A 27115-nucleotide genomic window follows, 5' to 3' on the forward strand; every position below is an offset into this window, starting at 1 on the left:
CCCGTCTTGTGGTCGTTACGCTATATTAACTGTTTTTTGAAAGTAAATGAGTGGCGTGGCGTTTTACGAATTTTTATTTAAAAAAAAAAAAGTATATATTGCGGCATTTTCGGAGTTTCCCGAAGTCCCTCCTCATCGGGTCCGAATGGGGGCGGACAGGCGCGATACGAAACGAAAAACTGCTACGTCTCGGGTTACCGGAAGCAACGCTGGTTCAGGTAGGTTACGGTGGCGCAGCAAAAAGCCCCGGTGGGAACCGCCTAGGGCTGCTGCTCGCGTCACCGTCTCGCCGATTCCAAACTATACACGTTGACGCAGCAGTCGGACGTGCCTGCCGCTAGGACCACCTTGTGGGCGTGGAAATTGAGGCACGACACTGGGCCGATACGGTGCCCCATGAAACCCTCGTAGAACCTGATCGTGTTCAGCGGCGTACCGTTCAGGGTGTAGATGCTGATGAACTGGCCGGACGAGCCGCTAGCGAGGGGCGGGGATTTAGTAATTCGGCCACGCCCACCCGGAGAAGATACTCACCACGCGTAAGTGTTGGCGTTCCGATGGATCGACATGCACGACATGCCGCCCCCGCCCTGGACCGCCGCGTTCGTGTGTAACGAATCGTTTTTGCGCACGTCGTAGATTTTCACGTCACCCGCGCAGCTGAATACAAAAAGGCGAGGAATTGAAAAATGGGAGGATTTTTTTTTTGTTTTTTATCCAATAATTTTTGGACTGAATTTTTTAAAAAAATTCCACATTCTGCTCTGTACCGTGCGTTCGATTTATCTTGATAACATTTTAATTGGCGGCAAATTTTTTGTTTTTAGAGATAAAATGTATGGTTACTAACCAAGTGACGTCTAAAATAAAACACTATCAAGAGAGTGGGTTTTTAAGTAATTATCTGCAGCTTTATCATAGATTTCAGTCCGGTAAGTTATAAAAATGCCGTTTTTGACTATGATCTACTAGAAATCGAGAGGGAAACCCAATTATTTACTCTAGAAATGGAGGTTTTAAGTTCATATTTGCATTTTTAAGGCAGATTTCGGTACAATAAGAGACGAAAAAGCAAATCCTGACCGGAATCTCTTGGAAATCGGCAACTATTTGACCCAAAAAGGCGGGTTTACGTCGATATCTGTCGGTTTATTAACGTTTTCGTTACAGTAAAGGCCGAAGATGCCGATTTTGACTAATATTTGAACGATATTGACATGAAAAGGTAACTGTTTGGAACAAACAATAGTTTAAGGTGATATCTACAGTTTTGATGTGGTTGTACAGAGAGAAGAGCCGATTCAGACTGGAATCTGTTTGAAATAAATAAGAAAAACTTACTATTAATCCAAGAAAGTGGGTTTTTAAGTAGCTTTATCGTAGATTTCAGGCCGGTATTGCCGTTTTTCACTATGATCTACTCGAAATCGAAATTATTTACCTCAGAAATGGAAGTTTTAAGTTCATATCTGCACTTTTAAGGTAGATTTCGATATACTAAGAGGTGAAAAAACAGAAATCGGCAGCTATTTCACCCAGAAAGGGCGGTTTTACGTCGATATCTGCCGGTTTAAAGTCCATATCGGCCTTTATTGTAACGGAAACGTTAGTAAACCATCGATGAAAAACCGCCCTTTCTGGATCGAACGGTAGCTTAAACTATCATCTCTCGATCCAAAAGTGCCGATATCGTTCAAACACTAGTCGAAATTGACGTCGGACAGTGCGGAAAACCAAATAAAGAGTACTAAAGCGGTTTTTCCCGTTACCGTACCTTCCGCTGATGACGAGGTCGTCCTTGAGCTGGACGGCGAGGACGGGCGCCGGATGCTCCATCCAAACCTTGACCCGTGAGTCTTGCGGACCGCAGCGCCTGTCGAACAGGCGCACGGAGCCGTTCTCGAAGCCCGCGAGGGCGAAGCCCGACCTGGGCCCCTCGTCTCCGAGACGCCGATCGGACGCTTCGGAGCCCGAGTGGCTCGAATCGATGCACGTGACCGACGCGTCCGTGCCGGTCGGTATATCGAACGCCCGCAGCTCCTTCTCCGCGTCCCAGAAACGCAGCACCTTGGCGTCGCCCGACGTCACGACGGTTCGCGTCCATTGCTCCCACGCGAGCAACAGGCCGGACCGTCGCGGTTTAAAGTCCGCGAAAGCCTGCCACGCGGTGACGAGCGTCGGTTCGCGAGGCGTCCCGACGTTCGGTCGCCACACCCTCACGCTGCCGTCGTCGGCGGTGACCATCAGCAGGGCTACGTCGTGACCGTTGACCCATTCGAGGGCGCCGATCTTGGCGACGCGCCCCGTCGCCGATCGTTGCTGCAGGACGGTCGTTTTGGCGCCGGTGCCCCAGTCCCAGATCCTGCGGCACCCGTCGTTTTAGCTCCGCCCCGCGCGAAACCCCGCCCCGTTCATACTTACGCGAACGAGTCGTTACCCGCGACCGCGATCTGCTGATTGAAGGGGTGGAGCTGCAGGAGCGACGGCGCCGCAGCCGTCCGCGTGTGGAACACCTGCGTCTCGATGCGGGAAGTGATGGCGCGACGCTGCTCCTCCGACGCCTCCGACCGTATATTCTTGTTGCTTAAAATCGCGCGCGAATCTCGGTATATTGGGCGTTTGTTGCTTTGCCGTTTTAAATACAGGGCGCGGCAAAATGATAGGTACTATTTGGGATGTTAATAAAAACCAAACTACATAAAGCAAACATTTTTTAAAATTATTTTGAAATGTACATTTTACGCCATCTAGGCGTTATTTTTTAAAAATGTGTGTTACAAAAAGTGTTGCCGGTTTTACAAACCGAGCAACCGCTATCTGAAATCCTGCCTACCTTTTTGGCGCACCCTGTATTTTACGGTAAATTAACTAACTAGCTAACTAACTAACTCGGCAGGGAGGTACCCAGAATTTTTGTAAATAATAAGTTTTCGGATCTATGATACCCTCAAAAAGTGATATCGCTGAACCGTCTTTCCAAGTTTTAAATGTGTTAGAACTACTGGATAAGTTTATGGACATTGCATTTAAAAAATGTGTAATACTATTTCAGTAAGCCCCAAAAAGCCCCTTTTTTTTAAACATAATTTTACTTCGCATTGGCTGCATATAGTTCAGTCGCTCACCGCGTACGGCGCCAGTCGCGTTCGAAGTATCGCGGAGACTCCTTGTCGCTGTAGGCCCCGCCCCTTTTCGGCTGCACGAACTGCCGCGACGACCACGCGATGAAATTGGTAGTCGCTAAGGGTTTGCGCGCGCCGGGATCGCCGTCGTCGCCGTTGCGACGCTGTTTTCTGTTGTTGGCCGCCGTCGACGATCTCGAGTATTTGTGAAAATCGCCGGGGCACGGGTGCAGGGTGGGCGGGCTCTCGCTCGACAAGAACGCGCCGCGATTCGGGCTCGGAGGCAGGCTCACGCTCGAATTGGCCCGCCCGTCGACCGGATCTCGTTCCTACGGAAAAAATCGAACGGATCTTCTTAAAAGCGGCCGCTGCCGCATCGTTTTAGTTATTTACTTGCTCCACGAGGACCGCCTTTTATATTTCGGGAATTTCTTAACGTTTGAACAAAGAAAAACAACTTTTAACAACTGGACCTCCGAGGGCTGCGCCAATAAAAAACAATTTGACGCAAGACTTCAATTTTTTTTTCGCAGCCTACAAAGATATATATTTAAAAGAAGACAAAGTTTTATCGTGATACTGGAGCTGCATTTATGTCAGGCCGGGAAATTTTGGCGCTAACCTCGTATCATCAGAGGCCGAAAATACGAAATCCTACGTTTAATTATTGAGGCAAGGCAAAGGGTAAAAGAACCATTGTAAGAAGACGGAATTCTTGGACGAAAGATATGCGAAGATGGTTCGGATGTTCATCAAATGATATTCTCAGAACAGCAGTTTCCAAAGTGATGAGAAAAAGAAGATTGATCGATTACTTTAGTTTTTACTATAAAAATAAATTTGTTTTTTTATAATTTTATAATTATATTTTTTTATTATATGTTTATAATTATAAATAATTATATAAAAATAAAATAACTATAATGATGAATTTCATTCGTCTGCGTGGTCTGACTCACCCTGACCAGCTTCCTGATGGACTCAGTTACCGCGCAGCACATGCGCGAGACGTCCGGGTGGGGGTCGGCCTCCAACTGGCCCAGTGCCGTCCATATTTTCATGTACACCGAGCCGTAGCCGAGGCCGGGTAGAGTGCCGAGGCTGCCGCTGTAACTGGCGGTCATGCCACCGCCTCCGGCCCCGCCCCCCGAGACCGGTTGGCTGATCGACGGACTCGAAGGTATGCGTCGGAACGTCCCGGCCGTTTGCTGCTGTCCGAGACGTTCCCTTGTTGCTATGCGGGGCAGCGTCTGGTAAGAGGTGGGCGGCTCGGCCGTCGTCTGACTCTCCTTCGACGCCACCGCGACGAAGGCGACGTCGAACGCCAATAGCAGCCACTGCAGCGCCCCGATCAGCTCCTATATATAAGTAAAAGCTTTTGGGTGTTTCCAAATGCAAAGTATTTTTATCACGTGCCGTAACCTTTTAATTTAATCTAAAACTATCAAAATTGGTCAAAATACAGGAGTAGGTTGATGTGCAATCATTAAAAAATCATTATACTTTATCTGACAGTATAGAAAGATTTTTGAATTTTGAGTATTGGGTTAAAAGGCCGCTGTTTTTTTTTTTTTTGTTCAGATCGGATAAATAAAAGCTATTATCCTTATCCACAGATGAACAATGGGAATCCCTATGCTATACACTGTTATGGTGCATTAACGATTTGGAAACGCAAAGGAAAACTCATTCTGGCTGGAAAAAACGTGGCCAAAACTAGCAGAAAAGTACCCTGGTGAGGACACTTTTAATGCTGACGAAACTGGTATTTTTTACAAAATGATAAAACTCTTAAATTTAGAAGCGAAAAGTGTGTGGGTGGAAAATTTTCTAAAGGAATGTATAACGGAGTGGGAGAAAAGAAAGAAACCTAGTCGTGATTGGAAAAACAATTACGTTTACGAGTCTACAACAGCAGACTTGACAGAGGAAGCCACATTACAACAAGCAAGAAAGGGCGAGGAAGAGCACCAAGAGGAAGAAGAAGATGAAGAAGTTGATGTGGGACCACCACCAACCATTCAACAAGCCCTATATTCCGTTAAGCTGCTATATATCATGGGGAAGATGCCCCTCTCGAAGAAATGGTGACAATACAAGCCAAAGTACGAGGCATACTAAAAAAATTCAAAAGAAAATGACCGATTATTTGAAACAATAAATGTAGTTCTTAAATATTTGCATAAAATGTCCCTAAATAGATGTTAAAATATATATATATAAAATAATTAAATATTAGAGAACACACAGAACGTATTTTTAATTTTGTAAAAACGCAAAACTTTAAGTATTTCAAATAAAAGATAAATGGACTTAAGTCACTTTCAAAAACGAACGGCTCATATAATTACGCATTGCTTATGTCAATTACAAGTGTAGTTTTAGCGGTGTTTGTGCGTAATAGCACGTATTACTGTGCGCGCGAATTTAGTTCTCCAAGTGGCGGCGAGGTGGCGCGATTCCGATTTTTAGTACGCTTACTTTCCGCACGAGGGGGCTCGCGTCTGCGCCCGCGTGATTCACCAACGTCATAGCGACGGCGTGGTCGATGTTGTTAGCGTGCTCGGACCGCCTCGATACCGAATTGATGAACGTGCCGAGGGCGTAGACGGAGGCTGCCCTCACCTCCGGGCACGGGTCCTTGAGAAGGGTGTACAATTTCTCGTGGGCGGTGTCCCGCACTCCCGTCCATCGGGCGCTTTCGTAATGGTCCCACAAACGGCCCAGGCACACGGCCACCCATTTGCGTAGCTGCGCGTTCGGATCGTTCAGCTGCTCGAGACACGTGCTGAGCAGAGAGCCCTGCAACGCGGCCTCCTGACCGTCCCGGTAATCGCTGACCAGACAAGAGAGGACGAACGTCGCCTGGGTGCGGCACTCGGCCTGATTACAGCACAGACTTGGTGCCTAGTTAGTTTACGGGGGCGCGTGCGCACTTACGTCTACGGACGGGTCCTGCAGCACCGACAGGAAGTACTTGTGGCCCTGCTCCCGGATAATGTCCGCCTGATACGACTGCAATTTAAATAATAATACGACCTGCCTGTCTGGCACATATTGTTAACAACATAAAACTCGCGTGTTTGATTTACAGAAATTGAATGAAGTAACATTTCTGAGTATCGTCCGAGAAAAAGTATTATTTTCTAAAATACGTTATACTACATTATGGCTAATAATCGACACACCCTGTAGATAATTCAAAAAATTCCTCCCACTTTTCCAGGTATATGAGTAGCCTTAAATTTCGAACACTAATCGTGTCTCGTAGCGATTTACGGAAAACAGAGGGAAATCGCAAAAAAAGATGGACGCGAAGGTCCGATCGCGGCTATTTCTTATGGGCTTATACATCTCGTGGGTTTTTTGAAAGGAGCTACATTTCAATACCCCAGCTGAAACGGTTCGGAAGTTATTCTTATTTTTATGGAGCAACGACGGAGAACAGAGAACCGAGAACGGAGAACAGACAAATAATTGAAACCTTTCTTGTTCGACGCTAATTCCAACTGTACCAACGGCAACATCGTTAATGTACAAACCAAATGGCCATATTTTTCACGGATTTTCATTTACGTCTAATCATTTAATGCCGAAAAGAAAAATTTTTAGATTTTCGTAATCGACAAAATGTATGAAATAAAAGTTAAAAATAATTCAATTTTTTTTTAATGCTTTACGATACTTTTACATTTAAGATGTGGGTATGGACAAAATATGCTAAACACTCTGTACAATATGTAAAAGCCTTAAATACAAAAGTTTCAGCTATTTTTCCGGCCTATATCGCCATGTAAAAGAATATGACAACTGAAAGTCAGTGTGTTAGTTATAGTGAATAAAAGGACATATCTCTCAGTTTTTGCGAAAAAGCGGCGCACCCTGTACATTTATAAAGGATAAAAGTTTATGAAACCCAATAAGCAATTTTCGAGAAACGCGATTTTTAATTTTTTTTAAATACTACAGGCCCCCCAAAAACAGTCGAAAATGGAAGAAAAATGATGGACCTACGAGTCTGTCTTATGTACTGTTTAAAAGGAGCCAAATATAAATGCGGTAGGTCAAACCGCTCGAAAGTTATGGCCAATCAATCCCACGTCTACAGACGACAGAGAACGGAGAACAGACAAAAAAAAGTTTTCTCTTCGACGCCGATCATTTCAACCGTTGCCGAGATATAGGTTTCGTTACCAAGCGCGTATACTTAATATATGCGGAAGAAGTTTGCACTGAAACATTTTGCGCAGTACCACTCACGTTGTCCACAGCCAAAATTTTCGCCCAGATGTAGACGAGGAGGGGGCGCAGTTCCCGCGAAAAGCTCTGCAACAGTTTCAAGATGTAGGGATAGATGCCGACCGACAATGCCATATTGACCGCCCACGGTCCCAAGTCCAGGAAGCGACCGAGAAGGTCGAGGGCGCGAGTTCTGTGCACCTGACTGAGCAGGACCTGGAGCACTATGGGCAGTTGTTCGGGCGGACGACGCTGCTTCGAACCTGCAACGACGACCCCTTCACACCCGACGTCCCCTTATCTCCGAAAATACGGGCTGTACGAAATAATCTTAAAATACAAAAGTCAGCACTCAGTGTTGCTTGGGCAAACAGAACTTCATTTTGTTTTAATGGAACATCCTGTATATTATTTCATTTTTGGATTTATATATAATGTTCTATACCTATGTTTAATGGTTTTATCTCAAATATGTCATTTGCAAGCCCTAAGAAAAACAACAATATTTATTTTTTAATTTGGGTTTAGTACCTTGTCGACAAGAACCTCTTTTAATAGAATTTTTATAATATTTCGACAACTAATAATACCGGGTGCTCAAAAAATAAGATTAAATACAGAATTAAGAAAAGTTCCAAATTTTTTTTTTAATAGAACATTCTGTATATTATTACATTTTTGGACCCTACTCAAGTTGCTAGGAAAATTTCATACATAATGGTTTTTGACTTATTTAAGTATTTATCTCAAATGTCATTTGCAGGCCCTAAGAAAAATGCCAATTTTTTCTTTATTTTTTAATTTGGGTTTAATATCTTATCGACAAGAACCTACTTTAATACAATTCATATAATATTTCGATACCTAATAATACGGGGTGTTTAAAAAGTAAGATTAACACCTAAATTAAGAAAAGTTCCGAAAATCATTTATTTTTTTATTTCAAATTTTCGATTTTCATAATTTTACCTTATTTACAATGAAAAATAAAGGTAAGTTTGTATATAGATATGCTGAAAATATTTACTTTTCGAAAGACTGACAAATTAATATTTTTATGTGTGAGGAATCCAATATATTTCGAAAAATAAATTTTACCTTATACAAACTTACCTTTATATTTAATGATAACTAAGATAAAATTATGAAATTTGAGGGTTCGCATTAAAAAAAAAAAAAAATTTGGAACTTTCCTAATTTAGTATTTAATCTTGAGATAGACTTGGGGCCAATTAGTGTACTACCATGTATGTCAAAAATTGCTGAAAAAATAATGAATCAACGGCTTTCTGTTTATGTGGAACAACCCAGTCGGGTTTTAGGAAAAACCATGGATATATTCTAATGCGCTAGCCAATGTAAGCGATGACACTTTAAGAGCCGCAGAGGACGGAAAAATTACCCTTCTGGCACTCCTAGACTATACCAAAGCATTCGATACATTAAACCATCAAATTCTGCTTGCAATTCTTCATTATGTTGGTCTTAGCGAGCAAGCGGTATTACTTTTTAAATCCTTTTTGGCTGATCGTACGCAGAGAGTCCGCATTGAAAATAAAATTTCCACGGAGGTGGCGTTCCACAGGGATCAATACTGAGCCCGTTGTTGTACGCAATATATGCGTCAAATCTGGCTACGGCCCTTGAAAACTGCCGAACACTGGGCTGTCAAGTCATGTGCCGAGATCTAAATAAATTACAATCTATTTCACCGAAACACTCCCTATTTTTAAATCCTAACAAATGTTGTATTATGCTTTTTGGCAGAAAAAATGATCTGGGCGGTTTGGAGGCTCAGGTTACAATCAGTTACCTTTAAAAATTAAAAGTCTTCTTTGATTCTGATATACAGAAATAAAACATTTTCTTATTATTATACACCTTGTATATTCTGAGATAAGGTATATATTGGCGGCCCTGTACGAAACGTTCGCGCGTATCCCCGCCCCCGCCTACCTAGTTCGAGCCACACTTGGAACGCGGTGAGTTGCTCCTCGAAGAAGGGCAAATGCTTGAACGGCGCTTCGTTAACCGCGACCGAGGGCAGCTGACGCAGGCACAGGTCGAGGACGAGGTCCCACGAGGCCCACATCGAGTGCTGCGCGGTGGACGGCAACGCTGGGAACGAGATGGGGGTGCAGTCGCAGGACCGCATGATCCTGTCGGCGAGCAAAAAGTTTCGAAACAGACTGGCCACCAGCAGGTCCTGGCGAAACAGTTTTTGAAACAAATCTGCGAACATACGACGCGACAGTATACCGGGCGACCCGAAATATATCAACCACACCCACCCCTGGGAAGGGTGTTCCACGCGATCGTGTCCGTTATGGCGGTGAATATCCAATTCAGCTCGCCGAGCATGGTGCGCCGGTCCGGTATTTTGCCGGGAACCCTTGAACAATCGATCCTAATTAAACTCCGTCCATTTAAACTCCCCCCACCCCTTGACCGCGTTCACAGAACTAAGTAGTGTCGACACTCCCGCCGCAAGACTGTCGCTCAGCGACACCAATTGACAGTTGAGGTTAATTTTTTACGGATAAACATGATACACACTTCTTTTTATTTGAGATCTGTTGGTCTCGTGGTTCATGTTCCTATTGGTTTACGTTCAAGTGTCCATTTTCTTTGCCTTCCTCATCTGACGATGTTTTGCTCCCCAAATTGTTGCCTTCAGTCGGTGTTTCTAAGACTCAGTGTCTTCTTGTTTACTAGCAACATACGTTTCGTTTCGTCAAGATCGCAATGCAAAAACTATCCAAAACTAACTAATTCGCAGTTGACATTAAATTTTTGTGTATAAACATAATAGACACACACACAGTTTATCCATGTTCTTCTCTTCTTCTTCTTGTTTACTAGCAAAACCACCCAACTGACAGTTGAGGTTAAGTTTTTGCATATAAATATAATACACACACAGAGTTTATCCTTGTTCTTTGTTTTATCGAGGTCCGTCTGATGCAAAACCTAGCAAAAACTACCTAATTGACGGTTGAGGTTAAATTTTTGTGTATAAATATAATACACACATACACTACTAGTTTATTTTCAAGTGCAATGTGTGACCATTTTCTTTGCCCTCCTCATTTTCCGAAGTCGGTGCTTCTGAGATTCGGTCTCTTCTGTTCTGAGCATCTTCTCGTTTACTCGCAAAATACTTTTCGTTAAGTCAAGATTGGCGTGAGTAGGGTAGCCGATTTCTAAATCCCATATTCCAACTATTATCCTAATATCAACATTATTACTTTCGAGATTGCATTTCGGTAAATATTTTGGTTAGTTTTGGTATATCGAGTCCTTTTTTTGGGGCATCTTCGGCATCTACTTTCGTTTATTGTTGTCACTTTTAATAACATCAATTACCTTAGGTACCTTATGTCACGCTAAACTTCCTGGGTGCTCATTTTTTCACAAATAAGCGACATATTATGACGAATACCTTTAGCGACCACGTAACCAGTTTGAATAAATTCAACACCGATAGGTGTCGCTAGCGATACAACGGTGGGATGAAGCGGGGGAGAGGCTGTCACAACCTAGTTCGGAGAACGATGACTTTACTTGTCGACCATGTCGAGCGTGACGTGGGGCATCAGTTTGGAGGTGGACTGGAGGACGAACCAGCGCAGCGCGATCTTTATGGGAGTAGTCAGGCAAGCGGTGAAGAGGTCGGCGGGCAGCTGCGGGTTCATCGGCAGGTTCTGATTGGCCGCGCACGCCGCCAACTGGATGCAGTTGTGGTAAGAGGGCGGGGACTGGAGGCGGTCCCGCTGGGACGCGCTCGACATCGCTTGCTGCAACGCGAAAAGGACGGGGGCGCACATTGGGGCAAAAACCAAAATAATATCAATTTGCATATTTCATAAATTCATTAACGATTATGAAAAATTCCTACTAATCAATGAAGACGTTCACTTAAAACCTGCTGGTTCTAAGCAACCAAATGTTCAAAACAATCGCATGTCGTATCTATTAACTACCCAATATCTGTGGTCTGCACTTACGTTGTACTCGGATTCGTGTTGGGCGGCGAACGTTTTGAAAGATTCAACTATGATGCCAGCGTTGGAACAGTCGTAGACATATATGGAAGGCGCGCCCATCCACGTTTGCAGATCGTAAATGGACAACGGAATGTATTGCGTGTAGGCCCGGTTAAACACCCATATCTCGCCGTTGACGGTCGGTTTTGGCACCCCGTGGCCATTGTAATGGAAGAGGACGCGTTCCTCTTTCGCGTTCTTCCTCAGCGACAGGCAGAGCTTTTTCACTTCGTCGGCAGTCGGGTCCAACGACTGTTTGTAACGCGCCCGCGGCTGCCAGCGCTCGTACTGCGCCTGCAAGGCCTGACCGATTTTCTCGAGCGCCTTGGGTGCCGACATCGACATGGGATCTTGAAACACACACCCACTTTCGCCCTATCCGACGTATACCGTCGTCCCTTACCTATCCAGCACTCGACCCGCGCGCAGGGCTGCGTCTTCACCACGTCCGGCGGGTCGACCTCTAGGTTTAAACACAGAACCAGCGCCACGCTCACCGTTTTCATCTAGATGGTAAGAAAAGCAACGACGTACAAATTAAAAGCGCGCGACTTAACGAAACGGCCGTACCCGCTCTTTCATCTTCCACGTGTGAGTATTTCCATCGATCTCGTCGACGTTTTCGAGGTGCCTGTCCTCGTTGAACGCCAGGGGCATATCTTTATCGGTTATCGCGATCTTTGCCCTCGGGAACGTTTGTTTTTTTTCGTGCGGCGCGTCGTTTATCGCCTCCGCCCCCATCTCCCACATTTTTCTTTCTCCGAGGGCGCGATCGAAATTATCCCGACCCGATGAACGTGCGAAACGTACGAAAACACATTTACGGCATTCCGAAAACAAGCATGGCAATTTGACAGCTGGCGCGAGCTAGTGCGGTGAGTATCTGATACGATGATACGATTGAGTATTCGAATTAATCGCATTCATGAATCACATGGCGTTTGTGAATCGAAAATAAAAAAATATCAACTTCTCAGGTTCATGTCCTGCCCATTCCGAAGCAACTACGAAATAAATTTTGCTTTTAACCAATGACCTTGCGTCATTCAACAACCAACATGGCCGCTCACAGTTCTCCAATAAGTCTGCTTGCGACATTTTTACGTCCATATGTTCTCAAAATATGCCTGTGAGATTTGAATTGTTATTGTCTTAGATGACAGTGTCTAGTTGGTGTATTTTGATGATGTAAGCGGTTTCGCTGTTTTCTCCATACACTCAGGGCGGGTCCGGAGGTATCGGGTTTATGTCCATGAGAAAATGCGTCGGTCGGTGATTAACACGAATCGTTAACCTTGTATCAAAGTTTAAACATTGTCACAAGCTGGCCGAATGGCCTTATGTAACTTGGCAAATAAAGTGTAACGAAGAAGAACCAATGACCTTGCAACATGGCCGCTGACAGATCGCCGTATTTTTTCAAAACAGGTCTTGATCCTGTTAAATCTTCGAAAAAAGAGTTTATTGTATACTAGAAAGGACATGGCGCAAAGTGGTAATGTGTTTTTACCGCGTCATTAAGATTGAATGCGGCATTTTTATGGCTGTATTTTCTCGTTTCCCGTTAAAAAAGGAGTTAAGTGCGCGGTTGTGTTAGGTTGTTTAGAAAGAAAACGGAGCAGAGTTCAGGTTAGTGTAATAGCTATAACACTATCCTGTTTAATATGGTGGAAACAAATCGGTAGGGTGGTTGTTTTTTCGGAAATATTAGAGAATTCGAATGCCAGTTGACGATTTTTTTTCCTAATTTTTCAAAGGAACTTCCACAGGGTACTGCAATACTATCTACAAACCTTCTATATTCTTCCTGCGTCACTTGTTTATAAATCAAACTTAGAGTTTAACTGCTTAATTGGTTGCTGTCGTTTATCCTTTCGTGGTGGGTGGTCAACAACAAAAACGCAACCGATCTAGGAATTTATTTTTCGAAACCGTAACAGTACAGTAATACGATATAGGCACTTTCAATGAAGTAAATACGAAAAATATATTTAACCATCCAATCAACAAATCTACAAGTTATTTACATTCGGCTAAATTTATTAGAAAAACCGGGCTCGACGGAGCGACCGCGGAACGCCCCGCCTCGGTATTGACCACGGAAAACCTAAAGGTAAACCTCGGAGACATTCCTAGTTGTCCTGAGATGTCGATTGTGAGCTAACTCGCGAAAACTACCCCCGCTCACTGCTGGTTGGTGGTGAAGGCGCTCACGCCGTTCTTGGCCATGGCGTCGAGAATTTCACGAACGTAGGCTGCCACGTCGACCTTTTCTTGCTGCGAACGCAATATGAAGGGGTCCTGCAGGAGTTTGTTGTACTTGGGGCGGAGGTTTTCCTGCTTGATGAGGCTGCGCGAAACCGATACATCACACCGGTAGGGGGCGGCTCGTAGATACTCACCACGTGTTTACAAAGTTGACGAACTCTGGCGTAAACGAGTCGCACTGGGAACTGAGCCGTGGTGCCTCCCCGTTCACCACCTCGTGCAACTGATCGAACACGCTCGTCCACCGCTTGTAGGGGAAGTGTCCGGTCGCGACCTCCATCAGGGTGATCCCCAAAGACCACACGTCGCTTCTCACGTCGTAACCTTTGGCCGTTTGGGGATCGATCCGCTCGGGCTGCACGAACAAACCGTATAGTCGGAATACCCATTTGCGATCGTCATTGTTTTAGGTGACAAGAATGTTACCTTCGCGATAGATCATGAAAATTGCTTTGATTTAACGTAAACGATCGGTATATCGAATGCAAAAATCTCATTACGAATCAATGGCTAAGGTATACTTGCACCAGAAATATAGTGCGTTTAAAACCCGCACCCTGATTAACTTTGCCTACCTAACTTTGTAACCATTCCAGGACCGTCCTACAAATTTATCTACCTACACTAATAAGATTGTTTTCGAAAAATGGTCGCTGGGCGGAGCAAGTTCGTAGCGCGTAGCATGAAGCAGCTTTTTATTGTAAAAGGAAAGAACTTCGCGGTTTCGTGTGATAAAGGGACGCTTTGTTTTTCTATCGTGCTCCTGCGAACCACTATGGAACTTTCGCAAAATCGATGTAATTTAATTGCGCATGCACCCTGTACAAAATGTCCGTCACATCTCGTCGAACTTCAAAGTTACAGCAAACATCGGTAAATATTAAAATTTGCACAAATAATACCGTTGTCGAATGATATTTTTGCAAATATCTCGCGCCCTGTATAATGGTCCCCAAAATTATCCCATCTTTAACGGTTTTTCATTTATCGCCAATAATTTACCCGCAAATACGGAAGGATCTATCAGAATTTTTTGACAACAAACGACGTACCCTGTATATAATTCCAACAATGTTCTAAATTGAACGGTTCGAAAGTTATTCAGGAAAAACCAAAAGACGAGAACGAAGAACGCAGAACGGACAAAGCTCGAGAATCAGGTACGTACTTACCGGAAGTACCACGGGTAATATATAGGAACATATTTCAATTTAGATGTTAAAATAAACACTTCTACTTATTCGAAAATACCACGAAGCATCAATGCTCAATCAAATTTAAAACAGTCCATCTAAACAGAAACGCCAATTTCCAGGCAAGAATTGAAAATGCCAACCAAACAGAACTGATCTGTTCCCTTCTATAGAAAGGACGGTAAGCTTGGGGCCAAAGTTATACAACTGTCACCCATTAGCATAAGAAATATCTCTAACAAACATATAAAATATTTGCCAGGAAGTGGAAGCCAGTTAAAACGATCCTTGATTTCATAGAGCACATTGCTATAGTTTGATACCGTTTCATTTTTCTTTCATTTTTTTTTTTTCCTTCTCTCAGTTACTTTTTTGCAGACACAGATTGTTTGTGATCTAATTAAGTAGCACATGATTCATAAGTCATGTAAACTTTACAATAAACTTTACTTTATTTATTCTCCTCCAGAGGGAGAATCGGGGGCCCTTAGGTTTGGTGTTGACAAGAAGTACTTTCTGCTTTTATAGCTTTGATTTCGGTTTTCAGTTTTTACATTTACATTTAAACTTAAATTTTAATTATTGTATAATTATAGGGATTAAATTTGTTCACGTTGTCTGTGTGATTGGATCATCTTTTTGGACAATGAAGGGCAATAAATAAGTAATGTCATTTTTGTTTACCAAAATAAATAAGAACTAAAAGTTCAGATTTTCACGAAATTATGTTTAATTCCAATCCATTCCTTTTTGGCCCGTATCTCGCTCGCTCAGCACGATAGACGAAAACGGTAAATGTAAAAATTGTAGCTCCCAACGCGTCACAAAGGAGCGTTTAAACCAAAATGCACCACTTCCCACGTTTCGTCAGCTACGGTCAATGATTTACACCGCGAAATAGCAATTTTCAGTTTTCGCCCATAACTGGGACACCCTGTATATCACAGACTAAACTATATTTTTGGATTAGTTCTTCAAATGTCGCGCGTCTTCCGGTTAAAAAATTTTTTTTTTCAGTCCAGGAAAAAAAAATCAAATTTTTTAAACATATACTTGAGGGCTTTCGAGCCAGCCCAGTTTCAATGGGTTCCCTCTGGGGATGGAACTCTAAATTTAAATTTTAAATGTTAACCCCATCGCTCCAAATTTCGGACACTGATTGTTTTCCGTAGCGCTTTCCGAGCAAAAACCACCAATAGGGCCGACAAAACGGCCGCCGATGTCCGATCGGCTCGATATTTTTGGAGCCGCTGCGCATCGCCTAGCATTAGCACGGTGGAAAATTTGAAGTGCCTAGCTCCAATTGTTCGAAAATTATCCAGCTTCGAATACTTCCAAAAGATCCGTTACAGAGAACAGACAAAATAAAAAACGTGTTGGAAAAAATGCACGCCCAGCGGTTATCCAAGGTTATGTCATCACTGTGGGTTTGTCGAAAGTTATGACGCCTCTGTGCGTGGTTACCACGAAAGTCCAGCCGCGTGTTAAGCCCGATACGTAACGGTAACCTAACCTAAAATTTGACAATCGCTTACTGCCATATAGGGGCGACAACCGGCGTCTTTCGTCTTGGCTATCGAATCGACCAGCTGGCCCGATATGCCAAAATCGCAGAGCTTGATGCTACCCCGTTTGTCCAGCAGGATGTTGCTGGGTTTGACGTCGCGGTGTATGATTTTCAGCTCCTCCTTCAAGTAATTTAGCGCCTTAACGGTGGCGAGGGCAATTTTACCGAGCACCGGCTCCGGTATCCGCGCATCGAGCTTCTCGTAGATGAACTTGTAGAATTTATCGAGCGACGTGTCCATCAGTTCCATGCATATCCAACAGTCGCCCTAAAATCAAACTTATCGAACTTCCGCATCGGAAACGCAGCTAGTCACCTCTTTGAACAGGGCCCCGTAAAACTGCACTATGTAGTTGCACTCGTTGCTTTTCATGACGACCTCGAGGTCCATCAGCAGCTGTTTCTGTTCCTTCTCGTCCACTGTGGATCTTATCCGTTTAACGGCGATCACGGTGCCCGACTTTCTGTGAATCATTTTGTTGACGGTGCCGAACCCACCTCTACCTATCTCGCCGAGATCCTGCAGGTCTTCGGACGTGAAATCGACGGTAGTCCCGCCGATTTGTAACTTGCCAGTGGAGTTCATGGAGTGCGTGATTTTTAACTTGGACTCGCTGGGAAAAAAGGGGAAAAAAAAAGCACGTCGGGGACAGGGCGACGTACCGGGAAACTCACGGCGTGCGCGTGATTGCCGGATCCTTGGCTTTTTGGGCCACCGGCAGGTTCATTTTCGAACGGGGCAGGCCCGCCGCCTTCTCGCCGGCCTGTTGATTGGACAAGAGGCGAAACGTGAACGGGGCCGAATTGCTCGCTTGCGGAAAATCCATTTTTAGCAAAGCCGGCTTTTTCAGACCTAAATAAATGACTCGTTCAAGTTTCCTAGTCACCCCCGAACGATATGCGTTCCGATAACATGTATAGTGTTAAAAATAATCACCTTGGTTTTGATCGGCCATATTTATGCGATGCGAAGGGTGATAAATTAAAACATTACTAGCGAATAAACGAAACCCGCGAAAAAATATATAAACTTTCGTGGTTTATTTTTCGCTAGAGTTGCCTTTTGTTGACAGAAAACGTAGTTAACATAACCTATAAAAGACGAGCGTTATCCGTGGCACAGAATATTGGTGGTCATGCTCATTCGTATGGCCCGATTTTTGTCTCATAACCCAATTTCCATGGCTTCGTTGTACCGAACCCAAATTTTAAGATTTGTACCCCTGAGGTAACGTTTTACAGCTTGCCGTCGCGGGCACAATTGATCGCTTTTTTCCAGCTCGTTCATCCAGCAAAATGGAATGTCGCAGTACCCCAACTATTACGTCCAACCGGTGTATAAGAAAGAGACGCAGGAAGAGCTTACTAAAAGCGGCGAATTGTACAAATACACTCACGTACCCACGAGGGCGGCATTAAACGATCAGACCAGTTCAGCGTCGAACGATCCATTAGTGAAGTAGGGGCACTTTTTGGGTTAAAATTTCGAGAGGGACCACCGATCCGTTTTTTTCAGTTTGTTCATCAATTATGTGATGAAGGATGGGAAAAAAGTGCTCGCGCGATCGGTGATGGAAAAAACGTTCGAGAACGTGAAACGGCTGCAGCTCGAGCGGTACCACAAGTGTGAAAATCCGGAAGACAAGGAGAAAATCGAGCTGAACCCCAAGACGATCTTCCACAGGGCCGTGGAGAATTGCAAGCCGATTCTCGCACTCTCGCCGATCAAACGAGGCGGCGTCAAATACCAGGTAAGGTATTTTTTTTATGATGACATACTAAAAAGTTTTGTTTTAGGTACCTGTCCCGATCACGGCAAAAAAGGCACAGTTTATGTCCATGAAATGGTTAATCGAGGCCGGCAAGGACAAGCACCACGAGGTCCGGTTCGCCCTTCAATTGGCGAGGGAGCTAATAGACGCCTCCAACAACAAGGGCCGCGTTATCAAACGGAAACACGAGTTGCATAAGCAGTGTGAGGCGAATCGTGCTTATGCCCATTACCGCTGGAGTTGATTAACTTGTACTCGGTTTATATTTTTATTCGTTTTTCAATAAATACATTGCTTAAACTTTTCCGCGTCTAAAATTACCCCGAATCGCATATCCAACTTGAGGGTTTCTTTGGAATTGTATCTCCTGAATGTAACAAACAGCTTATCCAGTGGTGTAGTGGGCAGTTCGCTTAGAGGCATGACGTCCGAACGCGGCATTACCAAGTCCTTCCTTCGGCCCCAGAAGTCCCCATAAGCCAACTTTACCGAATCAGTCTCCGGGTTGTAATAAATAAATCCTATGAATTTGGTGGTTAAAAAACCTATTCCGTATAGCATCACGCATGCCGATACACCTGAAGACAATGTTCGTTTATCCATTCACTCCACTTCCGATCGAGTATGTTTTTTCCCGGCCGGAAAACAAAAAGGTATTACCCAATAAAGTAGTGGATTGCGCTGTATCCCAAGACACGCATCCTAGCTGGCTGAGGATAGCCCCACCTGGGACGCTGATGCCCGTCAGAACGGTCTGGTAAAGTTTCAACCTATTCACCACGGTGAAAGGTCTTATATATGGAAAATTGTACACGGGAATATATTTGCCCCCTTCATTTTCCGCAGAGTACTTCCGAATGGACAGAACGTACACAAACTTACGAAATTGATTTAAAGTACAGCCGTTAAACTTATTCGTTATACTATTGTACATCGTTCCAAGTCATTCTATTATTTTTATCTAATTCATATTTATTTGACCTAGTAACTTGGGCAAATCTACTTGACGTATTCGCTCAACGCTTGGCAAAAATAAAAAAGTAGTCTTCTTCTTTTATAAACAGAGGGGCAAGAGTACTATTCGTCCATTGTTACAAATGGACTACTCGTTCAGTATATAATTTAACTGTGGTCGCTAAATGACATGCGTAATTGCCAAACTGTCATATTTATTTGATTTAATCACGAAATTATAGAAAATGGCAGTATTGTGATTACATAAAACTAACTTCCAAAATATGCGTTAATAAAAGTCCCATCGTTTTAGTTTATCTACTTTACTTTTGAATTTCGAACATAATTTTTTTTTAAATATGTCGTTAGAGAGATACAAAAATTTGGGAGTTAAAAAACGGCGAGTTTTTTATTGTAACAACGTAACAGCAATGGCAGAAACAATGTGTTTACTTTAGGTACATCGTCGCTGGTGCTTCAAAATTAGCATATAAACAATATCACTCGTAACAGCAGTAAGAAAACTATAGCGCGCAATCACCTAAAAATTCTTAAAGTTGACACAAAAACTATTACAATTGACAACAAAATAAAATTACATTTGTAGAGAACATAAAATTCGTTAATTCTCTGCACGAAAAATAAAATTTTGCCATTTTTAAAATTATAGGAAACACATGTTCATTGCGATAAGCATGAACGGAAAGCATAAGGCATAAGGAGCTATGGTTTCAGCAACTATATGGCAAATATGGCATCTGTGAACTTATGTACTAAATACGTAAATTGCAGAATTTAAATGCCCATATCTACTATCACAGATCATATGACCCCCAAAAGAGTTAGGTTAGGTTACGTTTGTAGGTTAACTTAAAGTTTTGTTTTGCGCGAGCCGAAATGGCTAACGCAGTTAAACTAAAGGAGGTGTAAGTCTGAAAATTTGCGTAAGAGATGGTGGTGCGGCATAGTCCGTTCAATTTTAGATATGAAATTCAGTCTAAACACGGGGCATTCTATACCGGCGGCAATGTGGAATGGTTAGAGTCGACGTTCTACTGCCAGTCGCACGCGAGCGTTAATTTACTCGACGCCGAGACCGGTGCGGTGGAAAGGTTGGTGGGGGACGCGGATACCGAAGATGCCGACGCGATTCACACTTTCACCACGGACGGCGTAAAAATAGTGTCCGCCCACAAGAGCGGTTTGCTTAAACTGTGGAAGATCAGCGGCGAGCTCGAAAAAACGTGGAAATGTATTCACAAGGGGTCCGTAGCGAAGCTGGCATTAAACGGCGACCACCTGGCGAGCGGCGGGTCAGACTCCAGCATTCGCTTATGGAACTGGCAGTTGCAGACATGCCTGTTGAACTTGAAAGGCTGCACGGGGGTCGTGAACGTCGTCACCTTCCACGATAATGTAATATTCGCGTCGGGAGATGACGGAAATATCAATTCCTACGAACTAGGTTAGAGAATTTAAAAAAATAGTGATAAACGGCAATTTTGGAGGACGTTTCTGTAGAACGGGGCGACCTAGTGACCGCATACAAGGGGCATTACAACAAAGTGACGTCACTTGCTTTTGCGCACGAAGGACAGAGGTTCGTGTCCAGTGGCAGGGACAAGGTTTTAATTTTATGGGAGCTGGGTCGAGGGACGCCACTGAAAACTGTCGCCACGTACGAAACGATCGAGACTCTCCTCGGCATGCCCCGGAAGTTCAAGTTGCCAGGCTTCCAGTCTGACCCGGACTCCGTGTATGTAGCCTCCGCCGGTGAAAAAGGTGACTTCCCGATTATTTGGTGTGCGGAATGACACATTTAATTTTCTAACCTCACTTTGCACGTCTGCCGCTAATATTGGTTCGTTGTTTAGACATTTTAGTAAATTAGTTGGTTCTACAGCTTTCCAAGTTTTTTTTACGAATTCTTTTATGAATTCCACCTTCACTATATGTGTAATTTGAAACTTATCCTTTGTAGTCACTCCTTTTACTCTCTTCAAGTATACTCATAAGACTTACAACAATAAGTAAGTCAATTTATAAACTTTCATTTTTGAAATTTCCTTTTTGTTTTCCTTTTTACGAAAGTGTTGGCAGCATATTTAATTTAAAAAAAATGTCCCATTTTTTCAAGCTCCAGTGTCTGAAATTGGAATCTATCGAATTGAAATTTTGAAAAAGTATAGAGCCTGAGCTCCTGACGGAACCTCTTGAAATTGAGAGGAATTAGTGATTGTTAAGTATTTTTTGAAAGTCAAAAACCATTTTTATCAAAAACCGAAAAAAATGATGATTTCTCGAAAATAGATCATATCGAAGAAATCCTTGAACGGGAAGACGCAGCATATGGATGGCCATAAACTTTCATTCCTGACATCTTTTCAAAAGTATACCGGGTGTGCCGGTACTTGCAAAAATTTGAAAATTGGGTTAATCTGTTAAAGAAAATTGACTATATTATCGAAGTGACGGTTTCTGTCACATATCAGTTTAGGCCGTACAGAGAGCTAACACTCTTGTATTTAAGGTTTTTACATATTATACAGGGTGTTCGAGATATATCGTGTTACTACGACAAATGCAGCAAGTGCTCAAAATTTGCAGTTATTGGCTTAAAATTTGGGAAGGTGGTGGAAGTCCGTCCCCGCATGTGAGCTATGAAAGCTAAATGCAATCGCATATCGGCAAATATTTTTGAAAAATTTTCGAAACATTTTTCGCAATCATTTTGTTCCGTATAAAAGAACTTCATTCGTTATAATTCTTGAACCAAAAAAGGCGGGAGATCTAGAACTATAAACTTTATTTACACTGCCATGGTTTCAGAAAAAAAATATTTTCTCAAATTGGAAAAATGCATGTACCAGGAAAAGTTTTGAATTATATACAGGGTGTGTTGTTTTTGGGCAAAAAATCTGGAAGATCTCGAAAATATCTGTTTTCGTGCGTAAATTATTGTCTATAAATGAAAAACGAAAAAATATAGGGTAGTTTGACCAAACAGTATCGTAAACTGTAAACTATAATTTTCTATCCACAGTTTTCATCCATTGTACAAGGTGCGCGAGATATTTGATATGGATTTGATGTTCATCAAATTTTGTCACGATTTTTAATTTCGGAAAGGCGTGAAAGACACTTTATCCAAGGTGTCATATAAAATTTCATCATGAATCAAAAATCACTATTTCACACGCTTAGTCTAGACGCGATGACGTCATTGATCATAATTTAAGAAAAAAATTATTTTCTCTATATTTTATTTATTTATTTTCTCTACGTGACAGATTCGGGGCTATAACCTGTACTTGGAACGTATTCTGAATTATATACAGGGTGTGTTGTTTTTGGGCAAAAAATCCGGAAGATCTCGAAAAACGGAAAAATATAGGATAATTTGATCAAAACAGTATCGTTAACTGTAAAGTATAATTTTCTATCCACAGTTTCCGTCCATCATCCAAGGTGCGCGAGATATTTGATATTGATTTGATGTGTATCAAATTTTGTCACGAGTTTTAATTTCTGAAAGACGTGAAAGACACTTTATCCATATACGTTGCTCGAGATATTTGAAAAAATCCGTGTGAAAATCTCTATTCCTTACGCTTAGTCTAGACGCGATGACGTCATTGACCATAACTTCAGAAAAAAAATATTTTCTCGAAAACCATCTACTCTATTGGAAAAATTCGTAGACCAGGAAACGTTACAGGTTCGGGGCTATAACCTCTACTTCGAACGTATTCTGAATTATATACAGGGTGTGTTGTTTTTAGGCAAAACATCCGTAAGATCTCGAAAATATCTGTTCTTGCCCGTAAATGAAAAACAAAAAAATATAAATATAAAAAAATATGGGGGACTTGGGGGTCGGGAAGTACTTTTAAACCAGAAGACGCAGAGGAAACGACTCCATAAAGTTTTATTCTTGACAATTTTTCAAAAAAAGAAAAATGGGTCGCCCTATTATCGAAAATTGGCAATAATTTTAAATCTGGGTTTTAGATGTCAGTTTCTTTCACATAACAATATAACCCATATATACAGTTTAAACTTTTGTATTTACGGTTTATAAGTATTGTACAGGGTGATCGCGATATTCCGTGCAATATTAAAAAACATAATAAGTATTCCAATTTTGCAGCTACCGACTTCAGACTAGGGAGAGATGGAGAAGTCGGGACCCGCATTTAGACTCTTTAAATTGGGAGCATTAAAATAACGCGAAGTATTTTTTTTTTATTTTTGATTTTTTTTGTGGTTATTTTGGCATCCAGAAAAACATCTTTTCCCCCAAATAAGGGATCCAGGAGTGTTATTCGATATTGAGTTGACCTACACACACCAGGTTCCATTTATTATGTCTAAATCACTTCAGATTTTGGGCTTTATTAAGCGTTGTATAGTGGACTTCCAGAGTATTCCATCTCTCAGATTACTGTTCTGCTCCCTCGTGCGTCTACACCTGGATTACTGTTCCTGTGTGTGGTCACCTTCGTATAACGTCCACATACATAGAAAGACTGCATCATAGGTTCCACCGGTATATAGCATTTAAGGAGCACCAAGGACTTTATAATCTACTGCATTCAATTTCTCATGAGCTGTTATGTAAGATTGGGCTTCGCTTCCCCTCTCGCCAGACCAAGTGGAATTCCATCGTACTAACTATGGGCAGAGTTCTTACTAGGTCAGCTGTACTAGCGAATCGCTTTTCGGAACAACTTGACTGCTTCCAGAGTGCAAGTTTATTAAAAAAAGGACTTAAAGACTGTCAGTAAAACTATTCCTCTTTTCTCCGCAAGAGTATTGTATAACGTTGTGTTGGTGCCTCGCTACTCTTATAAATGTCCTTACTGTCGTGTCGACTAACTATACTAACATAATATTTAGGAAAACCAATGTTCGTCTATCTATTTCATGCTGTTTTAATTTTGTTCTCTATTTTTTTATTGGGCGGTTGGCCCGTTGATAAATCAATAAGTAAATAAATTAAAATCCTTGGTTTACTGAAATGTGTGAAAAGCATAGCATACTATCTTGCACTTTTTGTACGATTTTTATACTCCGTGTTTTACACTTTTAATACTTTTTACATTTTGTTTTTGTATTTTACCTTATATTGACAGACTGCAATTATTATTATTGTGCAATATGTGCTTAATAAAAATTCTCCTTCTTCTTCTTAAATTCTTCTTCTGTCGATTTTACATGTCGTGGAAAATCGTATTTTTCCGTCACACAGTTTCGTTTTAGGCGTCGTGCGTGTATGGGACGTGCCCAAAGGTCGCGAGGTTTTCGTCCAACCGGAATCCACCGCGCCCGGGGTCGCCGTCACCCACCTCAGGCACGACCCCAAGACTAAGGGCGTGGCCGTCGTCACCGTCGATCACAACATCGTCGTGCACCACTTAAAGTCGTTCGTTTGTCTCAAGCAGTTCGTCGGGTTTACCGGCGAGATCCACGACGTGGTGTACGTCGGCCATGGGGACACCCATATCGCGATCGCCACCAACTCGAACGATATCAAAGTGTTCGACAACGCGTACATGAGCTGTCGCCTGCTCAAAGGTCACACGGATCTGGTGCTCGCGTTGGCGGTCAGCGACCGAGACCGCGACCTGATGCTCTCCTCCGCCAAAGACAACGCCGTACGCCTCTGGCGGTTCGGGGGCGGGGACGCGACGTGCGTCGCCATCGGCGCGCTTCACACGGGAAGCGTCGGCGCGATCGCGTTCGCCCGCGGCGACCCCTACGCTGTCAGCGCGGGTCACGATAACTGCCTGAAGATGTGGCGGGTGGACGAAGGGGGCGGGGCCGACGTTTTGCGTTGCACCCGCAGCCAGGTGGCGCACCAGAAGGAGATTAACAGCGTCGCGGTGTCGCCGAACGACAAAATAATCGCGACCGCGTCCCAGGACAGGACGGTCAAGCTATGGACGGACGCGCTGGACCTGCTCGGCACGCTAGCGGGACACAAGAGGGGCGTATGGTGCGTCAGGTGGGTACCGGATATATAGTGAAAACTCCCTATAGCGAAACTCTGTATTACGAAAAAAATTTGTTGTACTATTAGGTCTCCATACAAAGCTATGTATTAATCCACTCTGTATAACGGATATCTCACTCTCTATAAAAAGGGCACATCAGGTAACAAAGAAAGGAATGTAGGCCCACTTGTAATTAATAGAGTCTCTTACCTTCTCAGAATTCCTTACCCTAATAACCTAATTACCGACAACTTAAGTTAATGTTTAAATTTTATCTCTATATGATAAAGTGGCCTTAATTCGCGAGATAGAACGGGGAGAAAAGAAAAGTGATGCAGGACGCCGATACGGACTTACACCGTCGACTGTATCTACGATTTGGATGTGCAAAGAAAGCCCGTGATGTCGACAGAAGCAAAACTAGCGATTGGCTGGAGAAGACGTGGCCAAAACTAGCAGAAAAGTACCCCGCTGACGACATTTTCAATGCCGGCGAAACTGGTATTTTTTAGAAAATGACGCCAGATAAAACCCTTAAATTTCGAAGCGAAAAGTGTGCGGGTGGAAAACTTTCTAAAGAACGTATAACAGTGTTAGTAGCTGCCAATATGAGTGGGAGAGAAAAAAGGAAGCCAGTCGTGATTGGATTATTTGAAAAATGAAATGTAGTTCTTCAATATTTATATAAAATGTTCCTAAGTGGATGTTAAAATATGTATATAAAATAATTAAATATTACATAACACATATGCGTATTGTTATTTTTCAAGTGCCTATAACTGTTTATAACGAAACAAAAAAAACAGTCCCTTCAATTTCGCTATATAGGGTTTCGACTGTAGTTGTCTCAGTTCTACATTTTAACCGACAGATTTTCGCCCGCCGACCAAGTGGTAGCGTCCTGTTCCGCAGACTGTACCATCAAACTGTGGTCCGTGACCGATCTCGTCTGCCTGCGGACCATGGAGGGCCACGAAGCGAGCGTGTTACGTCTCGAGTTCCTATCGAAGGGCGCCCAAATCCTGAGCGCCGGCGCGGACGGCCTCGTCAAACTTTTCAACGTGAAAAACGCGAGCTGCGAGAGCACCGCGGAGGGTCACGAGGGCAGGATATGGGCGTTAGCGGTTAAAGGGGACGAATCCGAATTAGTAACTGGCGGTAGCGATTCGTCGCTGGTACGGTGGACGGACGCGACTGAGGAGCGACGACAGCGCCGCCGAAAGGATGAGGAGGAACTAACGCTGATCGATCAGCGTCTGAGCAATTACCTGCAGGCCGACGAACTGCTCAAGGCGCTGGAGCTGTCGTTGACTTTGAATCGACCCCAGCAGACGTTGAGGATCGTCGAACGGGCCATTAAAAAAAAGGACGTCGGTTTGGCGGAAGCGGTGAGGCACTTCGACGAAGGGCTGAAGACGAGCCTGCTGAAGTGCGCGTTGGATTGGAACACTAACGGCCGCAACTGTCAAGCGGCGCAGCTGGTGCTCAACATATTGTTGCAGGAGCTGCAGACGGGCAAGTTCAGACCGGTCGGATTGGCGTCTCTCGTCGAGGGGGCGCTGCCCTACACGGAGCGCCACTTCAAGCGACTCACGCGGACCCTGCAGGACATGCACCTGCTGAATTACACCGTGAATTGTATGAAACCGAATTCGAAATATACGCGCAGTACGTGAACGTGTTTCTTTTAAGTGGGCGCTTTATTAGGGCCCGTACGTTTACACGAAAATTTTACGGTTCAAATCCGGTTATCCGCAAATCGTTTTATAAAAAGGGTGATAAGCTCGATGTTTCAAATTACCGCCCTATCAGCCTAGTGTGTATTATATGTAAGGTTCTTGAACGCCTTATAGTAAATCAGCTGTTACCGTTTTTGATCGATTGACATATTATACCCAAGAGCGCCAAAATTTCCAGGTCTGAAAATGAAAGAAACAAAGTAGTTAACTTCAATACAC

At 43.3% G+C, this 27115-nt stretch overlaps 5 protein-coding genes across 5 annotated transcripts; 2 read left to right on the plus strand and 3 right to left on the minus strand.

Annotated features, from left to right (window-relative positions):
• Window positions 1–81: 81 nt before the first annotated feature.
• LOC132699958 (regulatory-associated protein of mTOR) lies at window positions 82–12326 on the minus strand. The gene is made up of 15 exons (XM_060666970.1): window positions 11978–12326; window positions 11811–11913; window positions 11369–11757; window positions 10926–11158; window positions 9653–9753; window positions 9318–9593; window positions 7383–7624; window positions 6063–6137; window positions 5604–6005; window positions 4082–4480; window positions 3126–3451; window positions 2422–2583; window positions 1775–2362; window positions 535–660; window positions 82–477 (listed from the first exon to the last, which is right to left on the minus strand). The coding sequence occupies exons 1-15, from the start codon at window positions 12155–12157 to the stop codon at window positions 279–281; spliced, it is 3801 nt and encodes a 1266-aa protein (XP_060522953.1). The 5' UTR covers window positions 12158–12326; the 3' UTR covers window positions 82–278.
• Window positions 12327–13317: 991 nt separating this feature from the next.
• On the minus strand, window positions 13318–17525 carry LOC132700180 (dual specificity mitogen-activated protein kinase kinase 4-like). Its single transcript, XM_060667348.1, has 6 exons — window positions 17373–17525; window positions 17111–17288; window positions 16752–17049; window positions 16404–16703; window positions 13810–14030; window positions 13318–13757 (listed from the first exon to the last, which is right to left on the minus strand). Exons 1-6 carry the CDS (start codon window positions 17389–17391, stop codon window positions 13592–13594), a joined length of 1182 nt encoding a protein of 393 aa, XP_060523331.1. The 5' UTR covers window positions 17392–17525; the 3' UTR covers window positions 13318–13591.
• Window positions 17526–17548: 23 nt separating this feature from the next.
• Window positions 17549–18451, plus strand: LOC132700181 (small ribosomal subunit protein uS7m). Its single transcript, XM_060667349.1, has 4 exons — window positions 17549–17663; window positions 17715–17894; window positions 17952–18186; window positions 18233–18451. The coding sequence occupies exons 1-4, from the start codon at window positions 17572–17574 to the stop codon at window positions 18449–18451; spliced, it is 726 nt and encodes a 241-aa protein (XP_060523332.1). The 5' UTR covers window positions 17549–17571.
• Window positions 18452–18486: 35 nt separating this feature from the next.
• LOC132700182 (transmembrane protein 186) lies at window positions 18487–19229 on the minus strand. Its single transcript, XM_060667350.1, has 2 exons — window positions 18868–19229; window positions 18487–18785 (listed from the first exon to the last, which is right to left on the minus strand). The coding sequence occupies exons 1-2, from the start codon at window positions 19139–19141 to the stop codon at window positions 18487–18489; spliced, it is 573 nt and encodes a 190-aa protein (XP_060523333.1). The 5' UTR covers window positions 19142–19229.
• A 322-nt stretch (window positions 19230–19551) lies between these two features.
• On the plus strand, window positions 19552–26833 carry LOC132700113 (transducin beta-like protein 3). The gene is made up of 5 exons (XM_060667234.1): window positions 19552–20087; window positions 20145–20626; window positions 20683–20943; window positions 24424–25168; window positions 26029–26833. Exons 1-5 carry the CDS (start codon window positions 20059–20061, stop codon window positions 26831–26833), a joined length of 2322 nt encoding a protein of 773 aa, XP_060523217.1. The 5' UTR covers window positions 19552–20058.
• The last annotated feature ends 282 nt before the right edge of the window (window positions 26834–27115 follow it).

This window comes from Cylas formicarius, unplaced genomic scaffold (genome assembly GCF_029955315.1).
Source record: "Cylas formicarius isolate icCylForm1 unplaced genomic scaffold, icCylForm1.1 PGA_scaffold_3__17_contigs__length_32017465, whole genome shotgun sequence".
In the NCBI taxonomy this organism is placed as follows: domain Eukaryota; kingdom Metazoa; phylum Arthropoda; class Insecta; order Coleoptera; family Brentidae; genus Cylas; species Cylas formicarius.

Bases quoted from the DNA above. Each gene is read 5' to 3' on its own strand.
- LOC132700113 (XM_060667234.1), top strand. From the start codon at position 20,059: ATGGCTAACGCAGTTAAACTAAAGGAGGT. The intron at 20,088-20,144 runs GTAAGTCTGAAA...GTTCAATTTTAG, and splicing joins GCAGTTAAACTAAAGGAGGT to ATATGAAATTCAGTCTAAAC. The intron at 20,944-24,423 runs GTGACTTCCCGA...GTTTCGTTTTAG, and splicing joins AGCCTCCGCCGGTGAAAAAG to GCGTCGTGCGTGTATGGGAC.
- LOC132699958 (XM_060666970.1), bottom strand. From the start codon at position 12,157: ATGTGGGAGATGGGGGCGGAGGCGATAAACGACGCGCCGCACGAAAAA. The intron at 11,914-11,977 runs GTACGGCCGTTT...CTTACCATCTAG, and splicing joins CGTGGAAGATGAAAGAGCGG to ATGAAAACGGTGAGCGTGGC. The intron at 6,138-7,382 runs GTGAGTGGTACT...TTTAAATTGCAG, and splicing joins AAATTTTGGCTGTGGACAAC to TCGTATCAGGCGGACATTAT.
- LOC132700181 (XM_060667349.1), top strand. From the start codon at position 17,572: ATGCTCATTCGTATGGCCCGATTTTTGTCTCATAACCCAATTTCCATG. The intron at 17,895-17,951 runs GTAGGGGCACTT...CGTTTTTTTCAG, and splicing joins TCGAACGATCCATTAGTGAA to TTTGTTCATCAATTATGTGA. The intron at 18,187-18,232 runs GTAAGGTATTTT...GTTTTGTTTTAG, and splicing joins GAGGCGGCGTCAAATACCAG to GTACCTGTCCCGATCACGGC.
- LOC132700182 (XM_060667350.1), bottom strand. From the start codon at position 19,141: ATGTACAATAGTATAACGAATAAGTTTAACGGCTGTACTTTAAATCAA. The intron at 18,786-18,867 runs GTAATACCTTTT...CATTGTCTTCAG, and splicing joins GCAATCCACTACTTTATTGG to GTGTATCGGCATGCGTGATG.
- LOC132700180 (XM_060667348.1), bottom strand. The intron at 17,050-17,110 runs GTGAGTTTCCCG...CTTTTTTCCCAG, and splicing joins CCGGCAATCACGCGCACGCC to CGAGTCCAAGTTAAAAATCA. The intron at 16,704-16,751 runs GTGACTAGCTGC...GTTTGATTTTAG, and splicing joins ACGGGGCCCTGTTCAAAGAG to GGCGACTGTTGGATATGCAT.